Source organism: Coloeus monedula, assembly GCF_965178545.1.
Source record: "Coloeus monedula genome assembly, chromosome: 16".
In the NCBI taxonomy this organism is placed as follows: Eukaryota; Metazoa; Chordata; class Aves; order Passeriformes; family Corvidae; genus Coloeus; species Coloeus monedula.
The window spans coordinates 8,116,453-8,143,466 of record NC_138796.1 but is presented as its reverse complement, the minus strand read 5'-3'; the positions used below and the strand labels follow the sequence as shown (position 1 = coordinate 8,143,466).

Genomic DNA, 27,014 nt, shown 5'->3' with positions numbered 1-27,014 from the left:
CATCCCTGGAAGGATTGCAAAGCTGTGTGGATGTAGCACTTGGGGACATGGGGTTTTGGACTGGATCATTTTAGAGGGCTTTTCCAACCATGATTCCACAATTCCGTAATTCCTTCGGTGGGTGAAATCAAGCCCCCATCAGGGCAGGATCTCAAAATGCTTCCATATCCACAGCCCTACATCAGATTGTTTAATTTTATTTTGTTTTATTTCGCCCTCTCTGGATGCTCCTGTCAGTGCTGATCGTGCCCAAACGTTTTCCCTCTCTCCACCTGCCAGCTCCCCCATCCTGCTGTCCCCATCCCGCCTGTGCCGCCGAGCTCCCCGGTAATTCCAAGTGACAACCCCCCCGCCTCCACGGACACCCTACCAGGGAGGAAATGTCGATAAAGTGGAAGCGAAAGAAATCCTCCAATTACCGGCAGTGCGGAGGGGCTCGATAAGTGCCATTGATCAGGTGCTTGTCAGCACGATCGCTCATCGCTGCTGCTGTCAATACCTGGAGCTGGGGAGGGGGGACACTGATGTCCCTGCGGTCCCCGGCGTGCCGGAGCCTCTCCAGGGCTGCCGCTGGCTCCTCCCAGCCCCTCGGAGCTGCCCAGCCGCTCCATCCCCGGGAGCGCCAGCCCGGCGGGACGCGCAGCCTGAGGGACGGGGGGTTTATTCTTCCCCAAGAGCCATCGGCCGCTTCCTCTGGCGCTTTTCTGGTTCCCAAAGTCATCTTCCGAAGCCACACAAGCCTGAGAAAAATTTCGAGGGGCCGCTGCCAAGTACTTTCAGCTGAGAATTTAGGTTTTGTTGAGGGAAGGCATCATTTGTCTGCATGAAAAGCCGGTTTTGGGGGGAGGGACGGGCGGAACGTCCCCCCGCGGTGTCGGAGCCCCGAGCGTGACAACCTGCATCCGCTCCCCGCCACCCGCGCGGGCCGGGCCGCCGCCTCGCCTCTCCTGCACAAAGGAGCCGTCGGGCAGGGCTGGGCTGCTGCCAGCAGGACAAGGGACAGAGGCGTCCCCAAGGGCCGATCCTGCTCCGTGTGCTGCCGCTGGAGCGGCATCCGGGTGGGACACGAGGGGCTGGGAGCATCCCAGCGCCCTGATCCATGGAAGGAACCCTGTGCAGGACTGGGATTTAACCTGCTGTGATCTGGCACTGTCCTGCCCTGCCCTTCCCTGTTTTCCTGGAATCCTGGCTGCCTCTGGCTGGCGCCTATGGCTGAACTGATGCTTTGGTGTTTATTTGGAGCTGGTGTGAATGGGGAGGTTTGCAGGGAGGATGGACAGGCTCTGTGTCCGCTGGAGCTCAGAGCTCGTTTTGGGTGGCGTGGGATGGATGGAAGCACGGTGGGCTCCGGCTCTGTCGCAGTTCTATCCTGGTGTCACCCCTGGCAGATGGCTCCAGGTCACTCATGTCCCCCAGGGCTGTGGTTGTGTCTCTCCAGGCATTTGTGTCACATCCCTCGCTTCTTCCCAGTCAGTGATGAAGGTGTCCCCAGCCCCCCCAGATCCCTGGGCTGGTTTAGGGAGCCACCAGGGACAATGACCCCAACCTCCCCCGGCCCCTGGGCTGTGATGGCAGAGGGGACATTGCCTGTGCTGAGCTCGGAGCTCGCAGAGTCACAGAATATCGCAAGTTGGGAGGGATCCATTGATCCAACTCATCCCTGGTGATGAGTCCAGCCCAGAGGTGAGCAGACGTGGCCTCAGAGCCCCCAGCCCCAGGCAGGGAATAGGGCCTGGTGTGGCCCCAGCAGGTCACCCTCGTTAGCCTGAGTGTGACATGCCAGTTAATTACCCGCTGTGTCATCAGAAGGGACGTGTGGGGCCGGTGTCACTCAGCCACTGTGTCCTCACTCCGTTTGATCCCCGTCTTGTTACAAGGCAGATAATGAGGGACAGCCTTGCTCAGTTCTGATCTTGGTGTGAATATTAAAAATTCATATTTCCCTGCTTTGAGGAGTATCAGGAAACATGTGAGGGTGTCCTGCAACCATGGGGCTGAGCAGGGATCACACCCAGGCCTCTGTCATGTTAAAGGCTCATAAACCTGGAATTACTGAAAAGGAACTGTGAAGGGGAGATTCCTTTCAGCATTAATCACTCTGGTGGTGCAAGACCTTTTCTAAACATTTTTTTTCTAGGCAAAATGTCTTTAAATAAAGGCTTAAAGGCTTAGTGACCACCTAACTCCAGCTGTGTCCAGCTGTGTGAGCCTCATGTCAGTGTCACAGCCCAACAAGCTGCTGGAAGTGTCAATGCACACCTGGTTGTTTGGGGTTTCTGGTTTCATGACACCAAGGGCTGATGACTTCCACCCTCATCTGTGTGTGTGTGATGTACCGAGCTCTGACCCCAAAACAGCCCCCAAACCCCCACTTCTGCTGGGTGAGGTTGGAGCTGAGTTGATGGATGCAGAGCAGGGGTGAGCAGTGCTCTTTGGAAAGAAATCAGGCTGTGAGACCCCCTGAGCTCAGCTGGGAAGCTCTTGGGGACAGATCCTGCTCTTTGCATGCAGATGAATGTAAATTAAAGCACGACCCGGGTGGAGGATGGGGTGGGAACTCTTCTGATTTTAGTAGGAATCCCCAGAGATTCGATGATTTTGGAGTCATGGAGCCTTGGCACACGGAGAGCTTCAGTTCTTGCTTGAAGCCAGCATGTCCTGAAGGCAAGAAAACAGTCCCAGGAACCAGGAGAACCACGGCCCATGTGAACATGCACAGCTGTGTTTGAACAGAATCCCAGTTTGAACTGGAATTGGGCTGGAGGCGGTTCATGTTCTTCTCACCTGCAGCAAAACCTCAGCAGCAGAGGTTATGAAACCACTTGGAGATGTAAACATCTCCCAAACCATCTCCCAGGCCATAAAAGCCTCCAAACCATGCCAGCAGCCTGGTGAAGGACGGTGGCTCCACGTGGTTTGAGGAACTCAGCAGATCAGATGAAAGCAGCTGGGAGCAGCAGGACGTGGAAGGTGCTGGAGCAGCAGCTGGGGGTGCCCCCGCAGCCAGGCAGGTTTGTCCTGTGCCAGCAGGGTCACCTCATCCCAGGATAATCAGAATGAGACTCCACATGTGCTGTCAGCTCCCCCAGTCACCGTGCAGGACGGAGAAGAACAACTTAAAAGAACAAGGAAAACTGTTGCCACTTCAAAACTCGGCTCGGAATTGATGCCAGGCCTCCAACAGACTGATGCTCCTTTCTTCTCCCGTTAATTAATTCCTTTGCCTCCAGTGAATTTCCATCTTTTATTTGTGCAGCAATCAAAGGCTGCGAGCAGCAAGGCTCACATTAGGAACAGACCCATCCAACCTTTTTTTAATCTTCCCGTATCAGTTCCTCGCCCTCTCCTCGTGCTGCCACGCTGCAGCTGAAGCACAGATGCCAGGAGATGACTTTGCTGGAGGAGAGAAGGGGCACGCAGCCCCCCAGAGTTTGCTCCCAGCAGGGCTCCTTCGCTGCAGAGAGGAGGAAGAATCTGGCTGAGTTTTGCTCAGAGACACAAATGGGCAATTACTGGGTCACCTGAGAAGTGCCTGGTGATTTACGGTGTTATTAAAAGGTGATGGTAAAAGTAGAGAAGATTTGTAGCATCTGCTTGGAAACCCCGTCCCTGACCCTCACACCCCAGATACCAACAGATTAAATATCCAAGGAGGCCTTGAAGCCTGGGGATGGCTTTGAGGGAGAGCCCTGCACATCTGGTAATGCTTGGCCTGACACTTAAGCCCCTGGACCGTGTGTGTAATGAAATGTAATTCCCTCCTTGCCCTGCTGTGGGCCGGGAGAGGCTCTTCCTGCGGGAAGGGCGCTCGTGGCCAGAGCCTCATGGAGGAGGAAGGTGCAGTCAAAGTGGATGTGAAGGTGAAGATGGGCTTTGCTGGGGGCTGTGGGGAGCAGGGTCCTGCTGAGGGAAAGGAAGTCATGTCCAGTGGGGAGAGAGCCAGGGCTGGAATCTTCCTGCTTGGTGGAAGCTCAGCCTGATCCCAAAGAGCAGCTCCAAAAGAGCTTCACGGTTCGTGGGTCTGTTCCCATGTCCAGCACTGGAGTGACAGCTCGGCTGCCCTTGGACAGACTGTTGGATTTCCTTCTCTTGCCCTTGGGCGTCTGTAGAGGTCCAGGTCCTGTTGGTTCAGGTGGTGGGAGCCTTTGTTGCTGGAGCAGTGCAACATTCCCATTTCTCCCTTTCCATCCTGGTACTTGCAGTTCTGGCTTCTGGTCCCCTTTGGACGTTCCGCTTGTTAGAGGGAAGAAAGCTGGAACTGGAAGGTGGGAAGAGGGGGCTGGTGGGAGAAGGTGGTGTGAGGTCCCACACCTTGACTGGGATAGCCTGGATGTGTTATCCCATGTGTTATCCCTTGTTTAATCCCATGTTATCCCATGTGCTATTCCGTGTGCTATCCCATGTGTTATCCCATGTGCTATCCCATGTTTTATCGCATGTTATCCCATGTTTTATCCCATGTTCTATCCCATGTTATCCTGTGTGTTATCCTGTGTGTTATCCCATGTTTTATTCCATGTTATCCTGTATGTTATCCCATATGTCAGTGTCCAGCAGGGCCTGTGTGGTGTCAGGCTGGAGAGCAGTGTGGGATCTGAGGGAAAACCTCTTTTTGGGGACTCTGGTCCTCCAGGGCTTCCCAGCTGGAGGAGTTGTCCCCTCCCAGCCCTTCCTGCCAGGATTCAGTAGGATCCTCTTGGCTTCGGAGGAGCGATGCCACTTTGCAGCAGCGGGGCTCCAACTTGGAATTACATCTCACTCTGCCTTGTTTTGGGCAAACAGGGATTTTTAGGGAGAAATCTGTGGGTGGAAGCAGCTCTGAGGGCCAGGCTCGCTTGCTGGAAGCCGAACTCGCAGCCTCTGCTTGGAGCCGAGCTGGGAATGAGCAGAGAGTGGAGGGTGCACATGTTTTCAGGGAACAGCGGAGAGCTGGCAGGGGTAGGGATAAAAGCAGCATATGTCTGATGGAGTAAGTGGAGAAATGCAGCCCAGATGGCTGCAGGGACTGAGAATGGGGAATAATTCCCAAAGTCTTTGCTCTCCGGAGCAAGATTAGGGCACTTGCAATCTCTTCCTCTCAGCTCAATTTGCCTCCTGTGGTGGCTTTGGGCAGAGCTCTTAATGCTGTTTGTGACTCCAGGGATCTGGGAATTGTTATCCGAGGTATAAACGCTGGGCAGCACGCAGGGAGCAGGGGATGGTTTGTAAGATTGACCCCTACATCCCAGGAATTGTTTGGGTTGGAGGGACCTTAAAGCCCATCCTGTGCCCAGGAGCCCTGGGCAGGGACACCTTCCACTATCTCAGGGTGCTCGAAGCCCCGTCCAACCTGGCCTTGAACACTTCCAGGAATGGGGCAGCCACAGCTTCTCTGGGAAATCCATTCCAGTCCCTCCTCACCCTCACAGGGAAGGATTTCTTCCCAACATCCCATCTGACCCAGCCTGTCCATGTGAAGCCATTCCCATTGTCCTGTCCCTCCATCCCTTGTCCCAAGTCCCCCTCCAGCTCTCCTGGAGCCCCTTTAGGCCCTGGAAGGGGCTCTGAACTCTCCCTGGAGTGTTCCCCTCTCCAGCTGAAAATGGGCATTTGTGGTTTAGGGGAAATTTTTAAATTGTACTTTTTAGGTGATCTTTATATAAAAAAACCCCAACCAAAAGTACCTGTGAGGGGAAAGGCATGGTAGGAGCAGAAATTGCAATTCCATTGAGCTGGAAATCCTAAATAATCCAAAAGTAACCCAGGCTGCAGGTTTGGAAGTTGCTTTCTTTCCTTGTACAAGGAGAGGGAGAAGAAAATAAGCCTGTGTGTAAACCCTGTTGCGAGGAAATGAATTGCAAATAAGAAAAACAAATTCGAGTTAATTCCTCTTTTCCAAGCACGGCTCCATTCAGTGTTTTGGGAGTCAGGGGATTTAGGGATCTGGAGATAGCGTCAGTGTTTTTGGGTAACAAGTACAAACTGTAGTGGCTTTTAAGGCTTCAGAAGCTGTTTCTGATTAGGATCTTTTCTTTTGACAACTTTTTTTTCTTTTCAGGAAAAAAAAAGGGGAGTGGGGGAGGAAAGGGCTTTTTGTAACACAGTTGGGTTAGAGATGAGGGAAAATCTGTTTGAAATATGCAGGGACCTGAAAGCAAATCTTGAGTGAATAATAAGTTTAACTGACCTTAAAATATCCCATTGCCGTGAGGGATTTGAGAGTAATACTTCAAATGGATTTTTGATGAGGCTCTGCAGGCTGTGGGGAATTGAATATTTTTACCCAACACGTTTTCCGATCTAAATTTTCACAATCACTGGGAAAAAAACTATTTGGGAATGCCTAAAGAAGGGTTGGGGTTGTGTTGTTTTACTTTAAAGCTGCTGCTGTGCAGGGAAAAAAGCAATTTGCTGCAAGGTCACTTTTCAGAACTACTTTTATTCCCCGATATTTAAATTCAGTCCTGGAGCAGAATTCCTCCTGGCTGCCAGTGTGTCCCCATGTGGCATCCTCGGCATTCCATGGGGGGATCCAGCGGAGCATTATCCCGGTGCCCACTGGCACAGTGTGTGTTTCCTGAGCCTGGCACCAGCCTGGGGGCTCTGCTAGGGCCCTGCTGTGGTGTCACTGTCCCCGGGATTCCCGGGGTTCCCAGGATCCCTGCAGAAAGCCCTGGCTGGTGGGTGAACACCCATGGGAGAAGCCCCAAATCCCAGGACAGACCATCCCTGTGGTCGCTTCTCCCTCAAATAGAAGCCAGCAGCGCTTCCTGGGTTGTCCTGCTGCCTGTCCATCTGTCCATCCATCCATCCATCCGAGGGCCAGTTCCATCCTAAAGGACAGAGGGATGTCCCATGTCCCCAGGGGTGTGGGGCTCTGCCAAGGGCTCCATTCCTTCCCTCCATCCTGGAGCACAAAGTGCCATGGTGTCGGTCTCTCGTCCCGAGTGACAAGGCTCAAGCTGTGCCAGGGGAGGTTTAAGTGGGATATTAGGAAAAATTCCTTCCTGGAAAGGGCTGTCCAGGCCTGGCACAGCTGCCCAGGGCAGGGGTGGGGTCACCATTCCTGGAGGGAGTTAAAACCCTGTGGATGTGGCACTTGGGGACATGGGTCAGTGCTGGCCTTGGCAGTGCTGGGGAAGGGTTGGGTTGATCTTGGAGGGCTTTTCCAACCTCAACAATTCTGTGATTCTGGTTAATGCCCTGCACCAGCCCCTCTGATCCCGAGGCTTTCCTGGATCAGTCCCCTTGGGTCACCTGAGTGCAGTTCCCAACTTCCAGCCTCCCTTCCCTTTGCTGCCACCAGCTCTGGAATGGGGGGAGCAGAGCCCAGCTCCAAACCTGGGGGGACCAAGGGATAATCCCAGCAGGTGCCGTGTCCCCATCCCCAGGGATGAGGACAGGGACACTGCCAGGAGATGTCCCTTTGTGCTGGCTGCCACCAGCGGAGGGGAGGCTTTGGGAACTGCTCCTGCCAGCCCTGAACACCCCACCCTGCAGGGCTCCAGCAGCAAACAAGCTCCCAGTGTCCTCCCTGCCTTTCCCGGGCAGCCAGAGTCCCGGCGTGGCGCCGTGGCAGGAACGCCTCCTGGCCTCCCGCCGCTCCTGGAGCTCCAACAGCCCCGGATTTTCCCTCCCTTGCATTCAAAAAGGGGAAAAAGGGAAAATTGTGGTCCTGCAGCAGCTGCTGGGGCCCTGGGCTGGGAAGATCCCTCCCCCTCACATCCCAGGGACACAGAGCTCACAAGTGTCCTGGTTGGGCACTGCCTCAGCTCCCTGTGGAGGGGGCGATCCCACAGAAGTGTGGGATCATTGCCTTGCTCCTGGGGGGTGATGGGGCTGGCTCTGGGACCAATGAATCATGGAATCATGGAAAAGTTTGGGTTGGAAGGGAGCTTAAAGCCCATCCAGTGCCCCCCCTGCCCTGGGCAGGGACACTTTCCACTATCCCAGGTTGCTCCAAGCCCTGTCCAACCTGGCCTTGGACACTTCCAGGGATCCAGGGGCAGGCACAGGGAGCTGTTGCTCTCTGTGGCTGCTGCCTGTGGATGTTTTCAGGCTGGGTGTTATCAGACACCCAAACTGTGCTGCAGTTCCCGAATCCATGGCTGTGGTATCCAGGGCTTTTCCTCACCAGCAGCTGTTCCCGAAGCTGCTGCAGCCTTGGTGTTTCCAGTCCTTTAAATCACAGAATCATGAAATCACTGAGGTTGGAAAAACCCTCTCTGACCATCGAGTCCAACCATTCCCCAGCACTGCCAAGGCCACCACCACTCTCCCCAGGTGCCACATCCACACGGCTTTTCAAACCCTCCAGGGATGGGGACTCCACCCCTGCCCTGGACAGCCCTTTCCATGAAGGAATTTTCCTGCTGCAGCCTGTCAGGCTGGCTCCAGCCCTGCCATGGCTCCCTGGTTCCTCCGGCTCTGCTGCCCAGGGCTGCTGGGATCGATGTTCTGTCGGGTCACACTCCCATCCATCATCCCTCTGCTCATCCATCAGCGCCAGAGCCTGAAGTGTTAAGGATGGAGGTGCTGTGGGAGATGGGGAATGGATTCAGCCTCCTGGCTGCTGGAATTGCTGGAATTCTCGTTCACCAAACCACTCCCAGTGCTGTGCAAGTAGGGAAGTGAGTGTCCTGTGCTGGGCTCAGGGAGAGGGAGGAGCCCATGGGAACATGGATTTGCCTGATCCCAGGGTGTTTTCCTCATTGGGAAGAGCTCACGCCGTGAGGCTGGGATGAGCTGGGACACTTCCTCCTTGTTTTTCCTATGGAAAAGGCAGAGTGGGGACAAACCAGCAGAGTCCCTGGAGACCGGCGCTGCCCTGGGATGCGGGTCAGGATGTGGGATGGATATCTGATGTCCCAGACCTGGCAGCGTCTGGCCCCTGGCTCCAGGGACGATTCTCCAGCTTGGGAACAGACTCTGCCTGGGGAACAAGGACACCCCAAAGAATCTGCCCTGGGGGGCTTTTTGGGAAGGGCATTGAGGTCTTTCCAGTTTCTCCAGAGGGGATTTGGGTGCAAAGGGTGCATTTCTCTTTCCTCCACAGCGCTTCCTGCACAGACACCTGGTACTGAGTGGGAACTGGGGATCCTGAAGGCCAAATGGTGGGACTGGTGTGGGTGGGGCTGCTGGCTCTGGGCTGTGCTGGAGTTGCCTCCCCCTGAGCTGTGGGCAGTGCTCAGGGTCCTGGCCACCACTCAGCTGCAGCTTTTCACGGAAATGTACAAAAAATTCCTATTTTTGATCCTCATCCTCCATCCAGTCCAGCTGGAATGGGCCAGTGGGATCCAGCAGGGCTGGGGAAGATGGGCAGACAGCTGGACAGACAGACAGACAGACAGAGCGTGCGATTGCTCAAGCCACACTTCCTTAGGAAACCAGGCTAAAAATACACAAAATCCAGTTCTTTCCCACAAATAGCTCCAGTTGCCACAAGCTGAAGCTTTTCCAGTGAAAAAAGTGTTTTGTAAGAGAATTCCCAGTTGTTCCTGCTGGAGGGAGGGAGCACTGACAGGATGGATGGAACCCCCCATCTCCATCACCTGGGGCTCACCCAGAGCTCTGGGAGCTGCCCGTGGCTCGGGAAGCTGGAGAAACATCGATGTCATGGAATTCCAGAGTGGTTTGGGTTGGAAAGGATCTTAAAGCTCATCCAGTGCCACCCCCTGCTGTGGGCAGGGACACCTTCCACCATCCCAGGGTGATCCAAGCCCCATCCAACCTCTCCTGGGACATTTCTGAGCCCCCTTTTCCACAGCTGGAGGAACAGCTTTCCTTCTTTTTGCAGCAAAGTGCGTAATCCAGCCCCAGCTCCCTCCTCAGTGGGGGATTTCCTTCGCCTGGGGACCAGCTGAGCCCAGTGCGAGGGGGAGGGGGCTCCCAGCAGCATCCCCAGCATTCCCAAGCCTCGTTGTCCAAGCTTGGCTGGATTTCTGAGGCTTCTCCCTTATCTGCGGAGGCAGCAGTTGTGGGGTCCCCATGTGAGGGGCTGCAGCTGGGCAGGGAAGCCCTGCACACAGCTGGCAGTGGCTGAGCAGGTTGGTGGAGACAGGAACCATTTGCCAGCCCATCCAGTGCTGGGGCTCCTCTCCCAGTTCCCTTCTCCTGGCACGGAGAAGTTTGGGAATAGTGGCTCCCATCCCTGCCATGCTGCAGGCGAAGCTCCTCGCCAGGAAATGGGGATTTTTCTGATAGTAAAAAAAAAAAAAAAAAAAGAGCTAAATTTGTTTCCCATCTTCCCCCAGGCTGGATTACAAATTTGACACAGATGGGGAATCTTTGTTGTTTCTGTGGAAAACTGGATGCATTTTCCATCCCAACAAGAGCAGCATGACAGCGTCGGACCCGAGACAAACACCACAAAAACCCAGTTCTGGGTTTTGGAGGAGGGGGGACAGATGAGCTCCTCCAGCTCAGAGCCACCCTGAGCTGGGACACACGTGGGATGTGTCTGTGGAGAGCCAGAACCTGCTCCAGGGGGACACAGCAGCCAAGTGGGGAGATGGTGGCCAGGACAGGGGGTTTAGGGTAAAATTTTTCCTGCGAGCCCCCAAAGATGAGGAGGAGGAGGCTCTGAGCTGTGGCATGGAGGGGTTTGGCTGATGGATGCTGGGGAGGGGGACAAGGGGATGCTTTGTTCTCACCTGGGAGCTTTTGGGGACCCAAAAGCTCTCTCCTTTGAGATGCAGTTATGGCTCCTTGCCCCGCTCAGCCTGGAAAGGTGGCAGTGGTGAGGGCTGGGCAGTCCTGGCTCCATCCCTCTATCCTTGCAGGTGACTCTCTCAAGGGGTCAGGGGTAACTGTCACCTTCAGGGGCATTAACCTGGGGCCAAGCTGGGGCTCTGCAGAGCTGCTGCCACTTCCAGGCCATCAGGTTCCTGCCAGGCCCAGGCAGCAGCAGCCCCTCTGTCACCTGCCCAAGCTGTCAAAGGCATTACAGCAACACTGGGAAAATGGGAATGCCTGGATCCTCTGTGCCTGGGGACCCAGGCTCTGCCACTGCTGCCTCAGCACATTTCAGCCCTTCTTGCCCGTGTGCAGCTGTGACATCGCTGTCCCCATCCCCCTCCTGTCCTGCCCTGTCCCACACCTGAGTGCCCACCGGGGCCTGTGGGACATCTGCTCCCTCCCTGGGCCCCCCGGCCCCCCCGAGGGTCCTTGTGCCCAGCCAAGAGCAGGGCTGCAGATGATGCCACTCATCTGCCAGCCCAGGCACCTGCAGGGGTTTGTCTGAACTCAGGGAATTGCCCTGAGCTGGAGCTTTCCTTCCCTCGGGCAAACCCCCCAGCCCTGGCATCCCTTTGGGATGTCCCTGGAGCCGCTGCTGGTCACACAGAGCTGGGCTGGTCCAGCGCCATGTGGTGAGGGCACTGCTGGCTGTGTCCCCACTCCCGTGCCCCCCAGGGCACCTCCTGCTCAGACCCTGTTGCTGGGTGTCCAGCGCTGCAGGGGTTTGGTGCTGGGAGGCACAGGGTGTCCCCAAACAGGGAATGCTCCTGGCAGGATGGAATGGAGGGAGGGAGAAATGAGGCAGAGTGAGGCACTGGCTGAGCTCTCCAGAGGGGTGGCGGTGAGGGGGATCCCCTTCATGGGGGGATTGAGCTGCACAGTCACCAGAGATCTCAGTGTTCCCAAATTCCTTTGTAGATCTGGCCAAGAGAGCTTAAAACTGTCCCTGGAACTGGTGCTGATGGATCCTCACGGCTCTGCTGCCAGCCCTGGCTGCAGCTCACGAGGGAGGGCTGATTTATGTTTGCTGAGGTAGAAACGAGGCAGTTTTGGAAGCGCTTCAGAACAGCTCGTGGTTGGTTTGCAGCTGAAGTTCCAAGCAGGATTTCAAGCAGGGCTTGGTGTTTGTTCAGCAGGGCAGAGCCAGACTGGGAAAGTATTTTTGCAGAAGCTTCCACGAGATGTAGGCACAGATCAGCCCATGGAGATGGTGGGGATGTTGCTGTGAGGGCAGGGGATGGGCTCACCCCTCACATCTTTGATTTCTCAGCCTCAGATCCAACCACCAAGGATTAATTCCTTCCCAACATCTGAACCTTGGTGGCTCCAGCAGGACCTGGTGGCCCTGGCACGTGGCACCCGAGCCCAGAAAGCACAAAGTGCTCATTTTGGTCCATTTGAAACAGGAGAAACTGGATAAACGCCTTGAAAATGTTGGAATGAGCTATGTTAGGAATCGTGAGGCTGGGGGGATCTTTTCTATTCCCTGCAAGTTGTTGAGGAGTCCCCCCTCATCCCCCTGGCTGTGCAGGAGGAGGGTGGGGAGCAGGACGAAGAGCTCCCTGGAGGGGACAGCCAGGGGACAGCCAGCCCTGCCCACGGTGGCCTTGGAGCGACCATCTGGAGAGCCCGGCAGCCCCTTCCCTGTGGCTCTGCGAGGGTCCGGGCTTGGCGGCGGGGCCGCCCCATACTGAGATCAAATAAACACAAATACCCTGAAATTATTCATGGCTCTGGGGACCTGTCTGATGCCTCGTCAGCAGCTGCTGATCAAATCAGGGCAGCTGTCAATTGGCCGGCGGCGGGAGGGGCTGGATCTGGCAGACATGTGTGGATTCCTCCTTCCTCCCTTCCTCCCTCTCTCCCGGGCTCCCGCTGCTCCTGCACCTGCGGTGGGGCTGGGACCAGGATGGCAGCGTGGGCAGCACGGGCAGGAATTCTGGGGGTGCCCCTCGCCTGCACCCCGGGATCGGGGCAAGGAGGGATCTCAGGGACCCATCCCCGAAGAAGGGGATGCGGGTCCTGCCACCTGTGCTGTGCCCTGGTTAATTAGCCCGGGCTAATTAGCTGAGAGCCTGTGGCTCCGGCAGCACTGCCCGTGGGCTGGGACTGCCTGCCGCCAGTGTCCCGCGGGATGTGGCAGCGAGGGGATGGATGCACTTGGAATGGGAGTGACAGGACAAGGGGGGAATGGCTTCACAGGGGCAGGCAGGGATAGATGGGATATTGGGAATAAATCCTTCCCTGGGAGGGTGGGGAGCCCCTGGCACAGGTGCCCGGAGAAGCTGTGGCTGGTCCTGGATCCCTGGAAGTGTCCAAAGCCAGGCTGGAGGAACCTGGGATAATGGAAAGGGTCCCTTCCTTTTCCTTTTGCACAACCAAGCATCAGGAAGTGGAACAATTTCTATTTCTGCTGTCCGTGTAACTTTAAACCTGAAAACCCCAATGATTTTTGTGACCTTTTTAGGCCTTTCCTGTGCTCTACTTTATCAAGGTGGGAAACCAGGCAGGACCAGCCCGTTGCCATGAGGGGATAATTTAGTGAGAACTGATGAGTGTAAGTTTTTTATTTGTAATTGAAAACAAGGACTTTAGACATACTCAGAGTGGTCTCAGAGATTTTTTTTTTTCCGATTTTTTTTTTTTAAACCTTGGGATAGTCACGGTTAGTGGGATCCCCTTCCCTTCCTGGCAGCTCTAAGAGCAATTTTTCCTTATTTATTGGCACTCCAAGGATCCCAGTTACCAGGGGGATAAAATCTGTCACCAGTGTCTGTATTCCAGGTTCAGAGGAGGGTAATTTGTGTTTCCCCCTGCTCAGACAGCAGGTCAGGTCATAAAGCACCAGGTCCACGGGGAGGGGAGAGGGTGTTTAAAGGCTGCCTGTGCTGAAAGGTGCAATAATCCGCCGGATTACTTTCCGGGGGAGCTGCAGGAAAATTTACTGCCTTGGAAAGGGATTATCCCAGCGCTGCTGCCAGCGGATTTCTTCCCTTTCTTTCCTAAGAGGAAGGAAGCTTTTCATTGAATTCCTGCTGCTCGAGCCCGCTGGAGCCGCTTCCCCCAACCACCGCAGCTCTCACAGCTTGGAAGGGAAGAATTCATCCCAGTCATGCCGGGTTTTATCCTGATCTCCCCTCTCAGGTGGGAGAGGGAATCTGGAGCCTGGGTTGGAATTCAGATGGAGTTTGCAGCGCCTTCACTGCACAGAAGGTGCTGAGCTGCTGGAGGGGGTCCAGAGGGATAACCAGGAGGAGGGATAACCAGGAGGAGGGATAAATCCTCTCCGGTGCAGCTCCAGCAGCATCTCCCCAAGCTCCAGCTGCAGGAACAGGCTTTGCACCAGGAACCAGGAGGACTCCAGCCCCGAGCATCCCCTCCTGCCAGCGGGGAGCAAACCCAAGCCCTCCATCCCCCATTCTGAACAGAGAACGGAGCTGGAGCAGCTTCCCAGGCTGGAGCTCAGGGCCGCTCCTGCCCCGAGTTCCCGAGTCCTTCAGCAGTGCCCCCCACCCGGGGCGGGGACGATTGGGGGGGGGGGGGGGTGGGGTGGTTTTGTTTGATTTCTTTCCCCTGGAAGGCAGGAGCGGGGGCTGGGGCAGCCAAGCCCTTTAATTGTGTGCAATGAAGGCTGACAGTGCCGAGGCACAGCCTTTAAAAGGGGTACTGAACCTTTAATTCCTGAATAAATCATCTCCAGTCTGTTGCTCCTTCATCTGCAAGCTGTTTGAGCGGGATACACGGGCACTGCTGGGAAGGGTCATTTGGAGATCAGAGCCCTCGATTGACCCGGGTCACACGCAGGACACCTGCCACAGGCTGTCCCCTCGCCCCCGCGCCGGGAATCAAAGGGACACTGGGGAGCCGGCCAGGAGAGGAGATTTCTAATTGCTGCCACGCAGAGGGGCTTCATTCCAGAGGGATGGAGAGCTGCAAGTGCCCCTGGCAGCCCCGTCCTCACTGGGCACCAGCCCCAGCCCCGTGTCCCACCAAGCTGGGCACATGCCAGCCCCCATCTCCTGAAGTGTTTTTAGGGATCCATGGAGCTGTTCTGTTTCCCACCTGTTTTCACCCAAGCGGTGGCTTCAGCTGCTTTTTCATGCACAGTTCTTCAAACTCCATCAGGGAGGAGGAGTCTCTGGGTGCTCTTTTTGGACCCCATCAGGGAGAGACCCAGCGGTGTTGGCTGTGAGGGGTCCCTGGCAGTGTCACGGGGGAGTTCAGGTGGCATTTTTGGGATGACCCCATATATTGTAGCTGTTCCACAGTGAAGAAGGGTGAGGAGGGGCTGTCTCCAAACCCCGTTAAGAGACCAAAGAGCCTCTTCTCCAGTGCAGGGAAGGAGCTGTGTGTGCCCTGATTAAGGCTGATTCCTGCTCTCCATAATCCCATGCATCCACCAGAGCCCTTCGGTCCTAATGACCTGGCTGGAATAACCATGCAAGTAAAACACCCTCCAAGGCCTGGAGCTGCCCGTAATTGCAGCCTCTGGCTATCCACATAGGCAGGATGGCCACGGAAATGCCATGGAAATGCTGGGCTGGGGGGGACACAGCCTTCTCCTCACCCTCCTACCAGGAAACCTGGGATACCAAGGGGTCTGGGAGACTTTATGGACGGGAAAAGCAGCAGTGTTTCCCGGCCCCGGTTCTTGTGGGGGTTAATAACTGGGTGTCGGGTGACTGCTGAAAGCAGCCGCGCCATTAGAAATGCAAATGCTGGCTCCAGCTTCTCCCCTTGCCTTCACTCCACATCTCCCAGATCTTGATGCCCCGTCAAACACAAACCCCCGCGGCTCCCGGCCCTTCCCAGAGCTCCCCCCAGACCCCAGTGCTGCCTCCCCACTGTTCTGCAGCCCTGCAGGTGGGGGAGCCCCTCGGGGGAGTTTGGGGGCTCAGACCCTCCAGGGACCAGCCGTGGCACAATCCATCGCATTTTCCTCCTCCTCTGAGCCTCTTTATCCACCTGAATCCCAGCCCAGAGACTCCGCCCCCCCCTGGTCTGGCGGTGGGAGAGCTCTGGGGTGCTTTGTGTGGGCTGGAGACCCCCCAGCCGTGGTCCTTAGTGGGGCGAGGGGCTGCTGGGGGGGAATTAAGAGCTTCTGGGGGGCAGGAGGAGGCCCTGGGGACGCTCCAGCTGGGAGCACGACCCTCCAAACCCCCTCGCTGTTTCATGTATCAAACTGTAATTAGGAGCAAAGGGCAGAGGGGTGCACAGGAGCATTAATAAATTATCTGCCTGGTTGTTAATTGACGTGTCTCAGTCAGCCCGTGGTGGAGCCCAGGGCTCGGCTCCCCTTCCAGGCGCATCACAGGCTTGTTACTGCCGTCATTAGCATATTCAGGGCTCCCTGCTTAAAGCCAATTAGCTCCCGGCCAGGCCTGATTGGGAAGCTGCGGCCTCATTTGCACATTTTTGAATTGGTGAAAGAATCAAAAATAATGGAGGCAGCTCGGGGCTGGGGAGCGCTGGGGGGGCTCTGCCGGCTGGGGGGCACTGGCAGGACCTGCTGGGGAAGGAGAGGGGGAACAGCGCGGTAATTAGGAGTAAAAAGGAATACGGGCTAATTTGGTCCCGGGCGGCTTGGGGAGTTCCTCCTTCCCAGTTCATCCTGCCCAGCTCAGCCTTCCCAGCCCAGCCGTCCGTGCCCTGCGCTGATTCAGCAGATGCCCGGTGATTCCTCCGGGAAGAAGCGGCCATGGAGAGGCCTGGGATGGGGTAAGCACGGCTGCCCACCCCTTTTTTGGGGGAATAGGGGTCTGCCACGTCCCCCAGCAGTGGGAGCTCCTCGGCAGGGCCGGAAGCAGGGATACGGGGCTGGGTCTGCCGCTCCCGACATCCCGTCCCCCTTCCTGCCTTCTCCCACCTCTTTCCCCAGTGAAGGTGCTGCTATTTGAGCTGCCTGGAAGGAAAAGGCCGCTATCTCCGAGTTTCCAGAACTGGTTCCAGTTTGACAACTTGAGAGTTGCCGTGGGGCCACAAAAGCAGCCTTGTCCCGGGCTGAGATAAGCCCGAGGGACGATTCATATGCAGATCCGGGTGGTACCGGGTGTCTGCCGCCAGAGGATAAATCTGTCCCGAGCCTTGGCCCCCTCTCCCGGTTCCAAACTATTTTACATTTGCACAAAAACGGTTCTGTCACCCCCCGGGCCCCGTCCCGGCTGCCTGTCACCCTGCCCGGGCTGGGGCTGGCAGAGCCGTCACCGCGCTAAGCTGCGCTGGTTTTGTCCCCAGCGTCCCACGGCCCATCTCGGTGCCTTGAAATTTTCTTTGCCCTGCAGAAAGCTCTCAACCATGTCCCGCCTCCGGCAGAAATCCCTTCCTTTCACTCCTTTTGTCCGGGCTTTTTTGTCAGGGCTTATTTTTTAAAAATAGTGATGGAGAGGGGTTTTTATTTCCCCCCTTTTTTCTCTTTTTGGTGATAACATAAAACCTGCAAGCCCTGACCCGGTGGCACCCACTGCCCTGACCCTGTGGCACCCATCACTTCCACCTGTGGTTGATCTGGGGTTTGGGGATCCCCCATCTCGCTCCCTGCACAGGCTGGACCTGTATCCATGGGAAAGCTTCTGCCTGGAATTTCAGGGGGATGAATTCTAGGCAGAGCCTGTCCTGCTCTCCTGGTTTGGGCTGGGATAGAGTTAATTTTCTTCCTGGAGCTGCCATGGGTGATAACTCAGGGATGCTTTGCGCTGGAGACTTATTTATCTCCTGAGAGTGCATCCCCTGATCTCTCAGCTCGGTGCTGGGAGGAGTTCTGCTCCAAAAATCATCAGGAATCATGAACCAATTAGCTCTGGAAAGTTATGCTGGCCCAGTTTTTGAAGTCTGCTTTGACTCCCTGCCTGCTGTGGCTGTTAATCACTATTTAATGCATTCTGCATTTTTATCATCATTTTATCTGCTGTAATTTATTGTGTGTTACCTTAACTGAGGAGGCATTTTCACGTGTTGAGTGTCTCCATGTAGGAAACCCCAGCTCCGATGCCTCTCAAGTGCCAATTGTTTTATTAATTAAAAATGGAAATTTATCAGCTTAATAGAGGTAAAAGGGTTTTATCCCTTTTCCCAGGCACACAGCCACCTCTGGAAATCCCAGTTCCTTCCAAGGCTCCCCCACTGCCATGTCCTGTACCTGCAGGCACTGCTCGGCATTCCCACGGTGCTCTCTTAAGGTCAATAAGAATTAACTGTAAATTTAATTAAAGTTCCTAATGTTTGTGCTAAAGTGGAGCATAACAATGCCGGCTCTGCTCTTTGCCAGTTTAAGCCAGATCTGGAGGGAGCTGGGTGTTATCAATAATTAACCGGGGTAATTTAGGGGAAGTATTAGGGAGTTAATGAAAATGTGAAATGCGTAATTATCGTGCAAGGAGCTGGAAGTGCTTGGGCTGCTGAGGAAGAGGAGGTGTTGCACAATTAATGCTTGGAGGCTGCTGTTCCCAACAGGATCCCGGGATGGGAAGGTTCCTGCAGCCCGGCATAGGAACCACTGCCCCAGCCTGGGCTTTTATTAAACCTTCTGTTAATTTCATGGTAATTAAGCCGTGGGTGGTGTGCTTGGTGGTAATTGATGAGGTGCAGCTCCCCTGTGCTGAGGAGCCCTGGGATGGGTGCAGGGGCTGCTGGTGTGGGGGAGTGGGGTCCTGGGGGTCCCTCTGCCCCACAGACCCCTTAGGGATGGCCCTGGCACTGAGGGGCTCAGCCTGGCCCCGATGTCCCTCTGCAGGAAGGAAGAGGGGGATAAGAGAGTTTTCCAGAGGGGCTTTGCCTGCCCCATCCCCAGAAGTGTCCAGGGCCAGGTTTTGGTTTAACACAGACTCTCCAGGGTCTCCCATCACGTCATCCCAGGTGTTTGCTGTTGGTAATAAATAATTTATTGTTTATTATTGAGGGACTGGTTTAGGCCCTCAGCCCAGGTTTGCTGAGAGAGTTGGGGTTGGGAGAGGATGAGGAAGGAGCCGTTTGGAAATCCCAGTGGCATCCAGGGAAACACTGCAGGGATGCCTCAGGAAGCTGCCAGGAGAAGCTGGTGAAGCAGCCTGGAAAACCCTGTGGCACCTTGTGAACGGAATTAAAGTTAAGGATGCTTGGCTGGCCCGGAAGCCCCAGCAGGAGGGTGGAGCTGTGGTGTGCTCCCAGTGGAGCTGGAGCTGTGCCGTTGGGTTTTCCTTGGCTCTGGATGAGCACAGGGAGGGGATGGGCATGGGTCTGATCCTGGTTTGGGAAGGTGCTTCCCAGCAGGAGCTCTGTCAGTCAGCCTCTGGTGAGTGCTGTTATTTGGGGTGGGAGGGAAAAGGTGCTGGAAAGGATGGGAAAAGCACCCGTGGCTTCCCTGGGATTCATGGATCGTTGAAGGGCATCCTGCTGGTGCCAGAGGGGCTGTGCTGCCAGGTGAGGTCACCAGGGACAGGAAGTGGCTCTAAAAACGCTGGCACTGTGCAAAAATTGAAATAAAGGGGGGGGAAGCCACAAGTGGCTTCTGCCTCTTGTTTGGGGGAAGGAGCTGTGGGGGCCCAGCGTTGCTCACAAATGCTTTTAATAAAGTGTTCTTTCCTGAGTCCAGGGGAAAAATCCCAGAAACCTCAAGCTTTTCCCATTACATAAGGACCAGATGCTGCTGGGCAGAGCCCTGACTCCCCCCAGCACAGCCCTGTCCCTGTCCCCAGCCGCCATGGGGACCCGGCTCCCTGCCAGGCACAACCCCCCAGCAGTGGGATGGGGGTCCCAGAGAAGCTGTGGCTGCCCCTGGATCCCTGGAAGTGTCCAAGGCCAGGCTGGACGGGGCTTGGAGCACCCTGGGATAGTGGAAGGTGTCCCTGTCCGTGGCAGGGGGTGGCACTGGGTGATCTGTGAGGTCCCTTCTCAAACATTCCAGGATTCTGTGATTCTTATTAGAGGCAGAAGAGGAGGATGTGGAGGGCAGTGGGGCAGGTGCCTGTGCTGGTGGCAGGGAGGACCCGCTCTGTCACACGGGGTGACATGGCTGGGTAATTTCTGCGGCAATTAATGCCTCATTAAAGTGCACGAGGGAACAATCAGAGCAGTGAATTTTACCCAGCACAATGGCTGGGCCCTCGGGGTTTTTTGCCTTTCTTTTGAAAAGGAAACAGTCTTTTTCTGGCTTTAACTGCTCCCTGTCTGGAGGCAGAGGAGGAGGGAGCCTTGGTGGGCATCTCCATTCCCAGCTGGTGCTTGGGCATCACCCCCGTGATGGGATTTTCCTCTGCAATCCCACGGGGCGAGCTGGAACCTCCAGGACATGAAATCTGACTGGAGGCTGGAATGAAAACCGGCCCCGTCACAAAACCTGTGTTGAGATTCCCATCAGCCACTGAAACTGGGGGGCACGAGACGAGCAGGAGGGATTTCCAGGGTAGGGAAGGGGTTTTGGGGGAATTCCGAGGGGGAACAGCAGCCTGCAGGTGCCCTGTGGATGCTGCTGGTGAGGCAGAATGACAACCAGCTCCTTCCCAGGGACGGACTCTGGAGGGGACAAAGGGAATGCTGAGGTGAGCAGAGAGGCTGGAGCACGGGGGCTCCTGGAGGAGGTAATCAGTGGGGTGTGCCAAGGTGGGGCAGGAGGGAAGGGGGAGAGGTGGCTGTGGTTGGGAAGCCCCTGAGCATTTCTGGCTGGGTTTAGGGCTTGTTCCCACCTGTTGTGGCATCAGATGGGAGCAGCTGAGCCCTGACTGTGTCCCTCTCTCTCCTCAGGAGCCTGATGCCACGGACCCTGGAGGGACAGATCACTATGGAGAAGACCCCCAGCTACTTTGTCACCAAGGAGGCCCCGCGGCGCATCTACAACATGTCCCGGGACACGAAGCTGATCGTGGTGGTGCGCAACCCCGTCACCCGCGCCATCTCGGACTACACACAGACCCTCTCCAAAAACCCCTCCATCCCCAGCTTCCAGGCCCTGGCCTTCAAAAACCTCAGCACGGGACTGATTGACACGAGCTGGAGCGCGGTGAGGATCGGGATCTATGCCAAGCACCTGGATAATTGGCTGCAGTACTTCCCGCTCTCCAAATTCCTCTTCGTCAGCGGGGAGAGGCTCGTCAGCGACCCTGCCGGGGAGATGGGCCGTGTCCAGGACTTCCTGGGGCTCCAGAGGGTGGTGACAGACAAACATTTCTATTTTAATGAGACCAAGGGCTTTCCCTGCCTGAAGAAGCCGGAGGGGGGAAGCAAACCCCGCTGCCTGGGGAAATCCAAGGGGCGGCCGCACCCCAAAATCGACGGGCAGGTGGTGCAGCGCCTGCGGGAGTTCTACAGACCCTTCAACATGAAGTTTTATCAGATGACAGGGCAGGATTTTGGGTGGGACTGAGCCATCCCCAGGGCATGCTGCCGGGCTGGCACCTGGACTGCCAGGACCATGGTCCAGGGATGCCCGTGGTCACTGTGGTCCAGGGATGGCCATGGCCACCCCACCAGCACCCTCCTCCCTTCATTTTAATTTATATCAGACCTTTTCTGGCAAGAAATGGACTTTTCTGGAGTAGAGAGAAATATTTAAGAAATAAAGCCACAGATGAGCCCTTTCCCCTCCCTGAGCAGATTAAATATTCTTCCATATAAACCTTGCTGATCTCTGTTAACTGGGAGCACTCTGGGTGGCAGGTGGGAGCGTGGGTTTGTGTGCATGAGGATGATGGATCCACCATCCAGAATAAAACCTTTGGAAACCACTTGGCCTCTGGGGCAGGCAGCCAGTGGGGTTTTGCTAAACCAAGTTCTGGGGGTGACACAGTCACTGGTGGCCAGGGGATGGCTGGGCAGCAAACCCCAATCCTGGGAGATGTTTTGCAGATGGAAAAGAGTCCATAGGAATTTCCCAGCTGAGCAAAACAATGAACAGCAGCAGTTTTGTATAAATGGCAGGTCCAGGCTTAGGGAGAGGGAGTTGTGGATCACTTTCCCATGTTCCTTGAGTGGCCCAGCTGAAAGAGCAGGGCTTTTCTAACCCTTAGGAGGAAAATTCCAGTTTCTCCACAAACTCTGCCCTTTACCCAAACTCTGCCCTTTCAGTTCAATAATCTCAGTTTTTCAAATCTGCAGCCATCGAGGGTCATCACCGGAGGCTGCAGAAATTACTTTAATCTGCACTAACTAGTTTTCCCTTAATTAAAGATGGGGAAAACATTTAATTAACCTCTAAGATCTTATTAGTGACTTGCATTTGTCTCTTTAATGAGCTAATTATGAGTTTTGAAGGGCCCTCAGGCCCTGCATTGTTTGCAAATATGCTTTGGCTGTGATTTCTTCCATCATGCAGCATCCCAAACCTGCATCCCAGAGTGACCATGCTGCCGAGGCCTCTCCCTCTCCCTTTCCCTCTCCTCTCGCAGGTACCACTTCTGGGATGTACAACGGGCCCCATCCCATTTCCTCCCAGCTCCGGTGTGGTTTCGCACCCCCACCTGGTGCTTAATCCCGCACAGCTCCCCCCGCGCCCACATCCCGGGTCCTGGCACCTCGCTTGTGCCCCTGGAGGTGAGGTTTGTTTCCCGTCCCAGCTCCGGGCTGCAGGTGAGGTTGGGCATGTTCCTGTTCATTCCCGGGACAAGTGACCCGTGCAGGGACAGGCTTAAGGTGCCGCTGGAGTGAAATGCGAACAGGTGCCTGTTTCTGTGGGGAGAGAGGCCATCGAGGTGACAGTCCCTGGGGGCTTTGTGACCGGCATAGAGCGGGATATTGCCAAGGAGTAGTGAGAGGAGATGAAACCAGGACTGGTTTTGTGCTGGTTGAAATCCCAAAGCCCTCAGAGTGATGCAGCTCTGGCGGGGATGGGCTCAGCACCCCGTGCCCACTGCGGGGTCCTCTGGCCGTGTCCCCCCAGCCCTGTGACCCCCGGCCACCGCCCCACCGGGGGTGGGATGTCGGAGCGGCTGGAGCCCCTTGTCAGCCTCGCTGGCAGCTCCGCATGATGGACTGCACTCTGCTTGTTTAGGTTTTGTTTCCAGCCACGACATTCGACCAAATTATTCTCCACGAAGGGCTTTAAAGTTTCCCAAGTGCCTGTGAAAGCCTGGAAACGCTGATAGTGATCCTATTTCTCAGCTGAGTGACTGCATTCAGCCCCAGCCATATTGATATGCAAAACGTTAAGGGTCCCGGCTCTAAAGATGGTTTCTGTCTGCCCTGTGAAAGGGAACCATACTTTTTTAAAGCCCGGCCCTTTCTAAAGCCGCACAATACCATATAGACTATGCCATTTAAAGCATCTGAAGCGACCCAAAATGTATTGAAAGCTTGCTTTGCAGACTCATTAAGACTACTCAATAGGTTCTGGCAAATACTGTGCCAGGGCTGACCGCACGGATTAAGACTTTTGAAGTGTTACACAAACCCCCTGCTTAAACTAATTGCTGCCCCGCAGCTCACGAGGTCAAGTATTTGTATTCATTGCCTCCGAGAGGAGCCACTTATGGCTCTGTCCAGGTGAAGTCTGCACTTCATTAGATCAAGACAATAAAAGCAGCTTTGGTAGGAAGGGGATGAAATCTCCCGGCTCCTGCTCTGAGACAAGCACAGGCTTAACTCCACCCCGGCGGAGTTTGGGGTCGTTTGTGGTGCTTTCAAGAGCTCTAGTGGAGCGATGTGCTTCCAAGAAAAGTGTTTCGGTGCAGGATGGTGACAACAGTGACAGCAGCCCTGTCCCACTTGTGCTGTCGTGGAGGGTTCAGCTTGAGCAGAGATTCCTTGGAACTCCCAGTGCTCACTGAGCACTTCTCCACTGTGACATTTCATTCTCCAGGGTCATGGAATCCTGGAATTGTTTGGGTTGGAAGGACCTTAAAGCCCATCCTGTGTCCAGGAGCCCTGGGAAGTGACACCTTCCACTATCTCAGGGTGCTCCAAGCCCCATCCAACCTGGCCTTGGACACTTCCAGGGATAGGACAGCCACAGCTTCTCTGGGATCCCCATCCCAAGAGGAATTGTTCTGAAACTCCCACAGAAGCTCAGGGACAGGTGACACTGTTGGACCTTTCTGCTCAAAACATCTGGAAAGAAAGTTATAACAAGAGGATGCTGAGCTGTGCTGATGTTTTCTGGGACAGAGGGAGTTTGGGCAGCTGCTTGCTCAGGGGATGGTGGCAAAACACCCTGTCCTTGTGGAGCTGGAAAAATGCCTCTGGAGCACCAGGTTCATTGGGGAAGTGCCAGAGCAAGAGGATGATGGAGATCCAGCTTTGCAGCCAAGTATGAAATGAAGTTTTCATCCCCGTCTCTGTTAACCAAAGTTTCCATTTCTAGCCCCACTTTTGTTTTGAAAATCCAACTATCCAAAGTTTTGTGGTTCCTGTGCTCTGGGCCTCCCTCTCCATTCCACTCCATAAGCCAGGAAGAGCAGAGCTGGAAGAGCTTTCCAAAATTTTTTTATTTACTCCTTTTTCTGTTATACCAGATTTAGGAGGACAGAAGGGAAAGAACAAAAATAGGGAAGGGAAAAATAAAAAGCTCCAGAAGCAAGAGGTTTAAACTTCCCTGCTTTTGCATGGGTTTGGAGATGAGGAGAGCAGCAGGGCTGATTTTTAGTTCCACATTTCATCTCAAATGTTTATAACCTGTAACAGGGAAAGTCATGCTCATCCCTGAAAAGGCCCATCTGTCCCCATTCCCATTCCCTGCTGCCATGTGTGTGGCCACACCTGTCCCACACCACAGACCCCAGGTGAGGCTCATGCTGCCAGGCACCTGTGGGCTATAAAAACTCTGAAGGGTGCAGAGGCTGTCCCAGCTCAGGGAAGAGAAGCTGGCAATGGCTGGTAAGTGGGGGCTGCTGCCAGCAGTGCTGGGCATCCTTCCTGCTGGTTTTGGGGGCTGCAGGGCCAGGGTGGAGTTTGGGGATGGAGCAGTGTGCAAATGCCAAATTTATGCTCTGATTGGAAACAGCAACACGTTGCCTTGCTTGATTAATTTATATCACTTGAAAGAATAAATGGATGCCTTTCTGGCAGGATTCCCCTGGCAGGAGACGAGCCCCAGGCCCTAACTGTGTATCTCTCATTAGTGTGGGGTAGAGGGGGCACGTGGGATGGGGCACTGCCACCACTGCTCCTTCCCCAGGGAATGAGGACACATGGAGCAAGCAGGAGGAGGGGGATGGCCAGAGCCTTTGGGGCTGGCTCGTGGTGATGCCACAGCTGGTATTAGAGGAGAGAATGGAGCTGTAAGGGCTGATCCAGCCCCATTTTTCCCGGTTTTTGTGGCTGGGGTTGGTGGTATAGATCACTAAGCCGGTGCTCCCACAGCCAGCTCTGCCCCAGCACTGCCATTCATGCTGGCAGCCACGCCTGGAAATCAACAGGGAGGGAATTTTCCCCTTTTTTTCTCCTTTTACTCCGAGTTCAAACTTCCATCTGATGGCTGATTGCTGAAGACCCCCCCCCCCAGCAGCCACAGCATGCTGCTGGCAGATGCCAGCGGGAAGGAAAGTGTGAGGGATGGAGGGCAGCGGGAGAGAGGCCGGGAAACTGGGAAACGCTCCTGGTGGGGATGGGAAAGGGGCCTGTGCAACAGCCAGCCTTTAATTAAGGGTCTTTAAAGAGCTTTCCCAGCTGGTTAACATTGCCTTGCCATATTGGAGTGGTTTAGAAGCAATGCTCCTCGGGAATGACTCCCTTCCTGTCAGCCCTGGGCGTGTGTGATGGGTCCTGGTCCCTCCCCCCTTTGGAAAAATGGAGCAGAGAAGAACGGGTCCATGCCCTGGTGGAGAGGAGAAGGAGCCCTCCACCTTCCCAGGGAAGAAGCTCATTTTTCTGTGCTGGTTGCAACACCCAAACGTCCTTAACGCAGCCCTTGCAGCCCCTGGAGCAGTTGGAAGGGGATGTGTGCCAGGGGCTGGAGGGGACAGCGTGCGTCACCCAGCACCCAGACACTGCATTGGGAATGGCTGATCCAGCCCTGGGGTGGGTATCAGTGACAGGAACCAGCCTGGGCTCTGGGGAGATCTGAGGGCAAAGCTACACCTGAAGTGCAGGAGCTCCTGTGGGATCCTGGAATGGGGTGATGGGGGTGCCACAGGGCACCCAGATGTCCTCTGGAGCTGATGGCTCTGTCCTGTTTCTCCTGCTGGAATAAACTTGCAGAAATGAGCTTTGGAGTGACAGCATTTCCCTCCTGCCAGCTGGGGACAGACTGCTGTGCACATAAACCTGCCCTGAGATGTTACTGCTGAAACTTCTTGGGGACTTGTCCCACCTCTTTTAGCTTTATCTGCTCACCCAAATCCTCCCAGAGCCTTTCCTTCCTCCATCCCATTCTAGAAGTGCCCTGTACAAAATCCTCCTGGAGGCAAGAACAGAGCTGCCCACGGGCTGTGAGAGTGGGATGGGGGCTATGGGGTCCTGTCCCTGTTTCACCAGGAGATTTATTGGTGCCTGAAACCTCCTGCCAAGGTTTCAGCCTCCAGCTGCATTTGCAGAGGCGAAGGTGATGCAAAGCCAACTCCAAGTGTGCTGAGAGTGTTTTGCTGCCCCTTTTCCAGAAAAGCATCCCCTGACCACTGGAGCAGGGAGCATCCCTGCAGTTTGCTCTCCTGGTCCCTTCATGCAAGTTGGGGTGGAGGGATGCACAGCTGAGCACCATCATCCTCCTCCTCCTTCACGTGTCCCGGCCTTGCCACAGCATTCCCAGCCTGAGGTTCCTCACTCTGACAGTTCCAAGGACATGGGTAGTGCTGGCGCTGCCTCTGCTCCCACAGCCTGCTTTTATCTCTGGAAAAAATCCTAATAAAAGCCAAAAGGCAACTTTAATAGTGTAATATTAGAGAGGGCTGGGAGGGAAAGGCTCTTGCCTGGGGCCATGGCACAACTGGGGTCCCAAGCATGGATCCCTGCTTCCATTTAGGGATGCACGGGGAAAATGGGGGAAAAACAAATTAAATCAATGTTTTCTAGGCTTGGCTGATGTGTGCTGTGCTCGGGCAGGGGGAGCCAAGGCTGAGCCTCCTGTTACCTTTAGGACAGATATTGGGATTATTCTGTCTGAGTAAAGCCCAGCTGTGAAGCTGCCTACGGAAGGTCCTTGGGATCCTGGTGCAGCCTGCCCAGGGATGGGCATCCCTCAGCATGGGGCACAACCAGGCAGCAAAATCCAGGCACAGGCTGGAGTAACCGGTGGAAAACATTCCAAGTCCGGAGAGGCTTCGCAATAATTTCCACATTCCGTAATTTTTCTCAAGAGGGGAAGAGAGGCAAGCCTGTAATAATTACCCACACAAGCAGCCATTGAAATATTCTGTGCTGCGAGTACTGATCACTTACTGTACTTAACAAGACAATTTTGG

The 27,014-nt window shown here is 55.2% G+C and overlaps 1 protein-coding gene across 1 annotated transcript in view; it reads left to right on the top strand.

Moving 5' to 3' along the window:
- The window catches only part of HS3ST6 (heparan sulfate-glucosamine 3-sulfotransferase 6), a gene marked incomplete at both ends in the record, with an annotated part of 29,576 nt that extends 8,527 nt beyond the window's left edge, over positions 1-21,049 (top strand). The window contains one exon of the mRNA XM_082292419.1: positions 20,431-21,049. Coding sequence (XP_082148545.1) covers positions 20,431-21,049 — 619 coding nt within the window. The remainder of the gene's footprint in view (positions 1-20,430) is intronic.
- Between the last annotated feature and the right edge of the window lie 5,965 nt (positions 21,050-27,014).